The following is an 11,325-nucleotide window of genomic DNA, read 5'->3' as shown; positions in this document are numbered from 1 at the left end:
CTTGTTGTACTCGAAAAGTGGACGTTGATGAATCATCAAGATCACACCTAAAAATGACAGAATGTCTTACCCGATATAAAAATATGAAGTTATATTAGCAAACATATCCTGCGAGACCTTTCTTCTCAATGTAACATTTACTTTGATATATATTTTGATACTCATTTGGAAAAAGTTGAGAATCTCCTGATCTATGAAAGAGCAACCTTTGAGGAACACCTTTTTGTGCTATCTGTAATAATTTTAAACTTTATGTTTTGAGATATAATGAGATTTATTTATTTATAAGTGTGGTTTACGTATCCAGATACTTTTTATAGCCTAGTTTGTTGTTCCTTGTACATTTTAGTCAGCTCTAGCAGTCTCACCCTGTGGCCTTGAAGAACGAGAGCGGCAATTCATGGAAGATTTAGAGTTTCCTTTGGTTGTGCTGAACTGTAGTTAAAATCCCTACAACTGTAGCAATAATACTGAAAATGGTATTGACCAGATGGATCTGTATGGTGCTGCCAACTTCAGCACAGGAAATTTGATTCAATTTTATTTGTATAGTGCTTTTCACTGTGTGAATTGTTCCAAAGTAGCTTTACAGGAGAAAATAAGAAAAGCACAGAGCAGGTAAAACACAGCACAGTGCATGGTGTTTATGGAACAAGAAAGATCATTCTCGTAAATAATATCTAATAAAAGCAGTCTCAAGGTGAGCAAGCCAACACGGCCCTGTGGCGAGGAACCCAAACTCCAATGATAAATTAATGGAGAAAAAGCCTCAGGAGAAACCAGCCTCAGCCGGGAGGGCCAGGTCTCCCCTGACGTGTCAGAGCTGCACTCAGTGACTTTGGTTAAAAGTTACTGAAGAAATGTTTATGAAAAAAAGACAGCTTATTAGTTGTGGTTTAGGAAATATCATTTAGGAAGACACAGTTTAGGTCTAATTTTGTGATTGATATCAGACAACAGGGGAATGTTGTAAGCAGGGAAAATAGTAATGGCATAATGTAACTGAGCGCAGCTATAACTTGAAACTGCTGTTGTGATTGTTAGTTTAGCATTAAATATTAAAGTATTGTAAATTTATCATTAATGTGACAAGAAGTTGGTCTTTGCTCTTGGTTGGGGACGGAATTGCTTGAGCTGGAGCTGGGATGATCAGTCAGTCCGCAGGCTCTCACAGGAGGAAGGCACGGGATGTTCAGATGGAGCTGGCGTAATCTCTAGTAAGGGATGGGCACATGACATTCATCTGGCCCTGGCGTTATCTCTGCCCACCTCGGGATGGGCATCCTGAGGCGGGGGAGGAAGGCAGAAAGAGAATAATTAGCGTAGCAGCTGTTTATTACTTTTTGTATTTTATTTAGCATATTATGCATTAAGTGAATGCTTGGCTGACTTTAAGTTGTGAGAGTGTGTCCGACCCTTGAATAGTATCGGGAAGGCATTCCGGAGTTTACGTGCTACGTATGACAAAGTTCTGCCCCCCTTTGGTGGACTCAGTTATTCTAAGTGTCATCAAAAGTCCAGAGTTTTGAGATCTTAGAGAGCGTGATGAGTTGTAATGTGATAGAAGCTCTGTAAAGTAGGTAGGAGCGAAACCGTTTAAGGCTTTACAAGTAATTAAAAGAACTTTAAATCAATACGATACTTAATGGGTAGCCTGTGAAGGGATGATAATAATTAGGATTGTATTTTCTGGACCTGGTTAGAACTCTGGCAGCTGTATTCTGTAAACTGTAGATTGTTTATTGATGATGCAGGACAACCACTAAGTAGTGCCTTACAGTACTCAAAGTCTTTAGGTGAGAAATGCATGAATAAGCTTTTCTGCCTCAGCAAAACATTGAATATTTCGTAAGGGAAGCATTCAACTTCTTTTAAGGAAAACTAGTTCTCTGTTTTCACATCTTTAGATTAGTTTTCAATCTAATGTAACTTTAAGTATTAAAAACAGTTTGGTTCTATTCTATGCTGCACTGTAAAAAATACAACTTCAAATTGTTCCCCCAATAAAGGTAACAATGTAACTTGAACAAAGTTTTTAGTAGAAGAAGAAGAATGTATTATTATGAGTATGCTGAACAAAATTTGTCTAAATGTGGTACCAACAAAGATTCTTTTGTTGACTTTACTAAGATATCTAAGTGATTGTCCAAGAAATTTGACCAACTTGCTAAACTGTGTTATCTCAAAAAATAAATTATTTGTTTGAAAGTTCCCAGCATGCATTGCAGAATTTTTTATTCGCCGGTTAAAATGATTAAAATAATTGCTATTTTACTGTTTGCTGGGTATATATTTTGTTTTTGTTGACATTGTAAGTTACCTTTGGTATTTAGCGTTCCTAGACTTCCTTTTTTAACTATATTATGTTTGATGTTTCATAATGATGTTTGATGATTGTTGTAATGATTGAGGTTAATGTGCTCAGTGTTGATGTCTGAAGTAAATGACTCAGTGGATCCACTTCTAAAATGTTTAATACACAAACAGCTTAAGCAGTTACTTAAGTAGATTGTGTAAATAATAATAAAACAATAATATATTAACGTTATATAAAACATGATCTTTTGAGTTGTGCAATCTTAGTCTATAGTTGAGTGATCTCAGAAACTTGATTGTTGGTTCAATTATTTTTATCATATTAACTCAGTTAATTGAGTAAGGTGAAATACTTGGCTCAGAAGCTCAGAAAAGCTGTGCAGCGAGTTGCCATGAAATTTTAAGTTAAGTCAACTTTTAATGTTTTACAGTGTGGGCAGCTGGCAACCCTCAGCCGTTGTTACCATGTGCATGTGAACTCTTTGCTTTCCTCGTTGTGCATTTGTCAGTTTGAATCAGTTTAATGAAGTTCAATGAGTGTTTGACCTTTGCTGAAGGAGTCTTTTTATTTTTGTCTGAAGCGTCCTTTGTTGCTGCACTCAAGTGATCTTATGCGGCACACTCTTAGTAAAATGCCAAGGACATTGTGAGTAGGATCCTCTTTACTTACACAGCAGGATTAGAACTATCACATTTTCTGAAAGACATATGTACGTAGGTTGTGCATTGACATGCAGTCATGATAATAGCACATTGATTTTGTCGAAGACATGGCTTGGGTCCTACCCCAATATACAGCTGTGGAGACTAACATTAAGAGACTATTACGAATGTTCTCTTAATCAGCATTTATGCGCGTGCGCATTGTAACCATTCCAGTCCAATGATAAAATCACAGTTATCACATAAACATTTTTTTGTTTAACTTTTTCTTAATACATATACAAATATTACTGTTGTCATGTTTAAAAGTGAATATAAACTTGTTTCCTTTGCAGTATTTGAGCTTTAAAAAAAACGAAGCATCTTTTCCGTTATTTTGAACTGTTTCTCCACTCTCCATTTTCTGAAACTGAATGCAAATAGAAACAATATTTGTATTTGGAATTTGGGAGAAATTAGTAGTCACTAGTTCCCAGAATAAAAAAATATGAATTAACCTAAATACAGCTATAAATAAGTCCTTGAAAACAGTCTCCTAATTTTTTCCATGGCTGTAAGTTTATAGGAATGTAATAGAAATAAAGAAAATGGCATATTTGCTTGGCAATATAAATAACCATCCATTTTTCATTTGTACTGGATATGAGAGTAAGTGAGCCATTTTCATTTTTGCATTTTATTTTGGCTTTCATTTGGGTGAACAATCCCTTTAAGATAATATAAAAATGACCAATAAATAACAATTGTAATGCTGTCCAGTAATTGCCCATCAACAGTCATGGGGATGTGAGGATACTGTTAAAACTTCCGTTCCTTCCGTTGCCGTCAGACCTCAGTGACTAAACAGGGTCTATAGTGACAGGTTTCGGAGAAGAGGTGGAGAGTTCTGGGGGTGTACATATGACTCAAGAGGCAAGAGGGGGATCTGCTCTGTAATTATGCTTTTAATGATGTGGACATACTGGGTTTCTAAATAAATCAACATCGTTGCCTTCTCAGTGGTGTCGAATGTAGGACGAAAATGTGTGAAATTTCCGGTTTGGAAAAAGTCACATATTTGACTGTAAATGAATGACATCTTGATAATTTGACATATTGTAATGGGTTACTGCATAGCCGAGCAACTTCACAGGCTTATTTTTGGTGTCATTTCTTTTGCGTCATTACCTTTTCATTAGTGGGAGGGTTGGAGGTAATGATGAGTCTAAAGCAATGTAAACAGACCTCCATCATTACCCAGGAATATCAGTGTTTTGTTTCTTTACTCCAAACTACAGTAGGGCAACAGTCTTTCTTTTTTTATAAAGATACACTTTTTTGTAACTTGTGTTGAATACTTAGTTTATTTAGAGCATGTTTGACAACCTTGTACCTAGCAAGTGTGCGATTCATTTGAAGCTTGTTAATAATTCAATGGAAGTGAGTTTTTGAATAATTCGGTCAAATGCTTATGTGCAATCACTAAATGAATTGGATCATTTGCCAATATGAGGGACTCTCTGTTGCGATTTTCACAACAGGTTTTAAGGATCGCTCCTTTAACAGTGTCAGTGGGTGGTTATGAGATTTCAAAAGGCATTATTAGTCGATTATAACACACAAACATTATGGACCTTGACAGCAATTCCGGCCAACGGAGAGCTAGTGAAGTAATGGAGTGTAAGTATGTTGGCTGACCTTGTTGGGTTGTTTGTGTTGTACGGCCTTGTTAGTTGGCACAACAACGGAAATGGAGTGATGGAGAAAAGCAGCTCTCCTCTCTTAAAATTTGCCGTTTGTGTGAGAGAGAGAGAGAGAGAGAGAGAGAGAGAGAGAGAGAGAGAGAGAGAAAGAGAGAATGGGAACTTTGTCTAGAGCACAAAAGGGATGCGGGCATCCTTTTCTGACATTGTGCTTTAACATTCCCACTTCATAATCAAACCCAATAAGACACAAAGCGCAAGTTCAATGTCAAACTCAACTATTTGTGTGTATGTGCATTAGGTAATGTGATTGTCGTAGATTTGCATTTCATTTTTCATTTGTCTTCCTAGAGGACATTTCTTGAGAAAATGAACAAGCAACTGACCATATCATCAGAGTGCAGTAAAGGTGACTTCTGTTTTCTACCCAATACAGAAAGATTTGGAGACAGAAAAAAGTTTAGTTTAGGAGAAAGGTTTAAAATTGAAGTCATTTTCTTGGCTTGATATTAATATTTCAGGTTCAAATAACAAAATGTAAAATTACTGTCTCTGTGACCAATGGGTAGCCTACTCGACAAATAAACCGTACCGTGTATCTTATGGTTTGTTTAGAAAACAAACTGTTAATTATACATTGTTATTAATCATATATTATTGCATTATTATATATTATTAGAGAGATTTATCTGCATTATTTTTTTGTTTTTGTTTTGCTGTAACACCAACTACCCAAATTTGTTGTAAAACAACAAGCTGGAGTCTTATACCTTTGAAAGAAATAGTCAGAGAAATATACAAGCTTTAATGATTATTTCATGCAGTGATTGTAAACAACAACTACCTACCACATGCTGTCATCTTAACAACTAAATAGGACTGGACTTCATTTGCCTTTAAAAGTATGATGGGATTTATAACTGTTTTAATACCAGCTCAGTTCGGATAACATGTTTCCTTCTGCCTACAGCCAAATAACTGCTGCTTTTATTCAATACAACCTCATTTTTGATCATGTGATATTCCTTACGTAAGCTAAATGGTGGCGTCTGCTAGTTACTTAAAATACACTTTTGTGCATATGACAATAAGTGTTCTGGCACACAAAAGGGCTGATCTGATTTAGGATATACTCAATTGACGGGGTGTAGGCTGTAATAAACAAGTTATTTTATTTGGTCATTAAAACCATGCAGCATTTTATACAGAAGATGGAAATTTTTAAAGCAGTTTTAAAATAATTAATTTGTAACACTCCTTTGATGTATACTTTCACAACAGTCTCTAGAAATAACTAACAATTTCCATACACATACCATACACAACACTAGAACATGTTGTAATTTGTGCTCTTGCACGGAGAGAATATTTTGTCGTTTTCATTCCTGCTTTGCCTGCCGTCCTCAAAGCCCAGAGCCAGAGCCCAAAGCTACCTCCGATTATCTACTTCAAAACAGCATCCTTCACCTATCTCCCAGCAAGACATCAAAGTCTTTCGTTTTTGCCCATTAATGAGATGTGAAGGTAAAAACTGGTTTGTGATTTTAATATGAGCTTTAATGTAATAAAGTTCATTATGTCACTGATGTACACTGTTTGCATTTTCTGACCTGTCTGTCAGCACTTGTTTGTCTATAGCCAACATGCAGCAGAGGGAATGAGGTTTTCTGTCTCCTTCAGTAAGAAAATAACAGAAGATTATCTGGTTGTTATGAACAGGGGGCACACTGCTGTACAACAGATTTGTGAGCGCATGCCAGTTTTCTGTAGCTCGATTGGTAAAGCATGCCACATACAATGCCAAGGTTATGCGGTAAATTGCACTGATAAAATAAATTATGAGCTGGCAGTTTAATAGTTTCATTAATAAGGACAGATCGAACATTTACATTCCCCATCATCCCTCTGAAAACAGTATTACCGAGCATCTGCGTGCCTTTTGGTCACTCCAGCTCATTTCTATCCTGACATTTGCGCTGGTCTTGCCTGGTGAGTGGGTGGACTCGGAGGGGAGGTCGCACCATATATGGATCTGCTGGGCTTCCTGTCTGGTACCCCCACATCCTCCCACCATACACGCTCACTTCAGAGCCATGGTTTCTTACAGATGTCAATGAAGCGAGCCGAGGGAGAGAGAGAAGGAGCGAAATAGAAGGGGCGGGATCTTCTCATGCGTGTATTTGTCTTGCACTAGTTGACACAAGCAGGAGAACACAGATGCATGCTCAGTCCTGCATCACCTCCAGGTCTTTATGATATAAACAGACACGCACGTGAAGGCATTTTCCCGTTCCGTCGTTTTTACGCATTGCATTGATATCTGGAATGTGCTGTTTTCTCGCTAGCGCCGTTTCCATGCCAGCATGGGAACTGCAGTGTCCAAAAGGAAGAATCTGAGAAATGATGCGATTTCTTCGGTGGCGGCCAAAGTTAGGTGAGTGTCCGATTTTACCCGCTCGTGCACTGCGCGAATGCCGCCCGGTTCGGCTGCGCAATCGTACGTGTGCGTCTCCAGAGCTCTGCGCGCGCGGAAGTTACAAAACGGCGTGTGAGGAGGATCTCAAACTCTTATTGCTGGATACAAAGAAAGGTCGTGGTTATCAGACTGGTCGTTTTGAAAAGAGCTGTTTTTAATGTCATTCATTGAGTATTTTTATCTATAGAATGTTAATGGTCTTGCGGTTGGCATTACGGGATCCATTCTGCGTCCCGTCTCAGAGGTTTCACTAAAATGGGGTTAAATGGGATCATAAGCTAGCACAGTAAATGCAGTAGAATTTTGTATTTAGCCTACTATTGTTATTTCTCATTGAGTGTTTAAAAACGGTCACATTATGTTTTAGATGGAGTAGTCTCCAAGCCTGTCCGTTCTTGTCCCATATTGCCAACATTTTCATGTATCATTGAAATAAAGACTAACTGAGAAATGATTACTATTATAGTAATAATTATTATTAACCTGTGATGCACAGTATATGCAGCCTACCTGACGCGCACGGATGCGTTTTGTAGAACTCGTATGGCATACACCGACAGTAAAAATGATGCGCGTCATACATGTGAACTTTACGTCTCTCATATGTATTTCCTAACCGTACCTTGGGAATTACGCATGGACGTGAGCAGACTTAACAAGCAGTTGATCAAGGCATTGACAGTTGTCCTTCGCTTCTAATACATCCGCAACAGGCGAGTCTCTGTCAATCATCCGTGACTGACCCGTGTTACTTTGGTGTTCCTGTGTCACTGTGAATTACAGCGTCACAGAGAGGAAAATGACTGTCTATCGTTTAAACCAAGAGAAAAACACGAAAACGATGTTTTGCTGCATTCATTTAAAGTGTAAATCAACTTCTGTGTTATTCATTGATGGTCCTGGTTTTGCTATTGTTGCCTGTTCTCCTGCGCTTACATAACTAAAGCCCTTCTATCACATTGTTATGTGAATCACATCTGTCATTTTTGGGAAGACGGCAAGTGCTTCACCTTCTCACCCTGTTGTCTGGGCCTGGTACCTCAGGGATGCCGTGAGTCATTCCATCTTTATCGTAGGTTTTTTTTAGATAGATTGCGATTGGTGCATTTGAGACAAACTTCAACATGGTCTTTCCAGTCATTGAAATGACCTTGTCTGCGAAATGCTGCTGGTGAGCGCTATGATTCAAGAAAAGACTGAGGAGAGGGTTTCATTCATGAATGGGATGGGTTTCCTTCACCTCTGCGTTTACGAGTGTGTGTGTCGTAAGTATGAACGAGGGTCTGTTTAGTATGCAGGGCAGGTGTCTCGGTGTGCACGGCTCTGCATGCCGAGTAGAAATGACCGATGGAACAGGGAATCAGACACAGCATGTTAAAGGGGTAGTTCACCTAAAAATGAACATCTTTACATAATTTACTCACTCCAATAGCTGTTATTTCTTCTGTGTAACACTAAAAGAACGTTACACAGATCTTTCCAGAATGAAACTGTTTGCAGAACATTGTTCTCCTTTAGAAAAAGAAACAGTTTACTATTACAGTGATACTGGTAACTATGTTTTTGGGGGAAATTGACTACCATTCTTACTATAGTTTTACTAAAAAATACCATGGTTAAAATGTGGCTAGACCTTTTTGTGGTTAAACCATAAATGGTAACCTGACATTAGGGTTAGTGAACAATAAGAGATTTTTGGGGTGAACTTTTTCTGCGACAGGAATTGCATACAGAGTTGAGCTATGCAATATCAGTGCATTGCGTGGGAATGCATGTGTGATCATAGGCTGAAATTTGCATGATTTCTTTATGACTTATTATGGCTAATGAATTAATGAGAAATGTGGATACGCTCTAGGGGTCTCTGTATCATCATAAACAGAGGCGACTGCAAACTACCTTGAAAATCAAATCAAATTGCAGTTTGGTTTTCACACAGTTGTGCTGTGGATCCTGTTAAATGTGATGCCCTGCAGCAAAAGGTGCCTGTTTGCTAGAAATTAGTCATTGGCCTCTGGCAGCTGTTAATGGTGTTTTAGGCTCTAAATTGCAGTGGTTTAGAGTAAAGAACGACTGTGGTGTTTTGTCACAACCAGATTTAAGCACTGTCAGGACGTGATTATACACCTTTGTCATGGGTTCGTCGGCACAGATTGGAATAAGGTGCGTGCTCACTTTTTCATTCGCATCTGGCCTATTACTGGAGGTGGTGGTGTCTGGTAATCTGTTTTCCTGCAGACACTTGGTCATGACCACAGAACTGTTGAAAAGATAAGGCTGGTGGTTTGACTATTTTCTGTGAAAACACACAGAACAAATAGCGTCTTGGCACACGAGGTCTTCCTCCTCTCAACCTGCACTACCAACTCTCAAAATCCTTGCAACTTGATCAAATGAGGCAAATGTGCCACTTTTTGTCATTTGTTAACCCGATAAAGTGTGAAATTGAAGGGTCCACTCAAAAATTTTAATGTGGTCATTTATAAACACTCATGTTGTTCAAAACCTGCATTTGACACCTTCTTCTATGGAACACAAAATAAGATGTTTTGTATCCAAATAATGGAAGTCAATGGGGACCAGTGTTTATTTTCTTAAAAATATCTCAGTTTTCCATCTAATTTCTTTGTAGAGGTTAATAAATTATATTTTTCTTGTTTTGGGCATTTGAGTCATGTTTTGAACGGTGTCTGTCGGGGCTAGCGGTTCAGCATGGAGAGCCTGGAATGTACAGCGTTTGCATTCTAAGCATGAGTAATCTGTTGAGCTCAATTTAATGCTTAACCCCTTTTATGAACTGAGATGTTGAGTCATCAGCTGTGTTATCACGTCATAGTCGACAAATGCGTGCCATGCACAGTTTTATTTGATGAAACTTTACAGTAGTGTTTTGGTTACAGTTTGACTGGGATTTAGCTTGGGTAATATAGTCATAAAAGCATTGTTGCGTTTGTTATTACTTTGGTTGTACTCTATTTGGACCGCCTGCAGCTTCTTATATCAAGATGAAAAACAGGGATGGCAGAATCAGAGGGAGTTGCTATTTAGGGATAAGCAGTCAGAGAGTTTTAAAATCACTGCCATGGAGAATGCTGGGTACAGGCTGAACGATTAGTGAGTTCTCATATTATAGTTAGGTTGGGCTGTCTATTCTGATAGGATGAGTGACCCACCCTGGTGTAATGTGATAATAATTCACCTAAAGAGTTCGCCAAAATTAAACATTTTGTCATCATTTATTGGCACTAATGTCTTTTTAAAATGTGTAACACAAAAGGGATTATTTAAAATGTCCAATCCAAGCTGTTCTTTAACATCTAAACAGTGACCACCATTGTTTTCAATTTAAAGGAATAGTTCACCCTAATATTATTTTTATCCATGACTTGCTCAACCATCAAATTTATAAGTATGACTTTCTTTCTTCATCCGGAGAAATTTAAGTAATTTATGTACTGCCCGTCCCAGCTTGGTAATGGCATTGGATAGTGCCCCATTTTTGAAGCTCCAGAAAGCGCATACAGTATATCCATCAACTGTACCGTTCAACTTCAAGGGGTTAGTACAGTAGTTGTAGGTTTTGATTAATTTATATTTTGAGTGTATTTAGCCAACTTGTCTTCAGGTCCCCATCCAGTTTTATTGCATAATAAGAACAGCTCAGACATTTTGATAAAAGCTCTTCATGTGTTTCACAAAGAAAAGAACTTGATACCGGTTTGTGTCAATATACAGGTGAGTAATATGTTTTTAAGGATATCCTCTTTTTGGGTGGACTGACCCTTTAAGAAAGTTCTTTTTTGTCGGGCTGTTTTAAAGCATAGAGAATTGTTTCCTAAAGAACTCTACTTTGACAATCTTTGGCCGACTGCTGTCAGTTTTTGCTTTGTAAGACCAGTGAAGTATAACCACTAACCGTGGCACATTAAACAGACACAGAAGCACATTGACATGTGTGGGACCTTTTAAGGAACCATCACAGATACTCTCACGCCTGCATCATCTGAAGAGACTATCTTTATTAAAGCAAGTCTGAGATATCGAGTGGGAGGGAAGTCTCTTTTGAGTGTGTTTTTGTTTATCAGTGTGCAGTCTGATGAGATCTGACTCATTGATCTTTGGTGCTTGAAAGCTGGAATTTGAGAAGTAGTTCTAGCAAGGAGCATCACACTGTTATTACCCAGCCTG

At 38.2% G+C, this 11,325-nt stretch overlaps 1 protein-coding gene across 1 annotated transcript in view; it reads left to right on the top strand.

Moving 5' to 3' along the window:
• The first annotated feature begins 6,872 nt into the window (after positions 1-6,872).
• Positions 6,873-11,325, top strand: part of nsmfa (NMDA receptor synaptonuclear signaling and neuronal migration factor a) — a 29,299-nt gene continuing 24,846 nt past the window's right edge. Inside the window, exon 1 of the mRNA XM_056731981.1 lies at positions 6,873-7,095. Coding sequence (XP_056587959.1) covers positions 7,025-7,095 — 71 coding nt within the window. The 5' untranslated portion in view covers positions 6,873-7,024. The remainder of the gene's footprint in view (positions 7,096-11,325) is intronic.

Source organism: Triplophysa dalaica, chromosome 19 (assembly GCF_015846415.1).
Source record: "Triplophysa dalaica isolate WHDGS20190420 chromosome 19, ASM1584641v1, whole genome shotgun sequence".
Taxonomy (NCBI): Eukaryota; Metazoa; Chordata; class Actinopteri; order Cypriniformes; family Nemacheilidae; genus Triplophysa; species Triplophysa dalaica.
The sequence above is the reverse complement of the archived record's forward strand: the minus strand, read 5'-3'. Positions and strand labels throughout refer to the sequence as shown.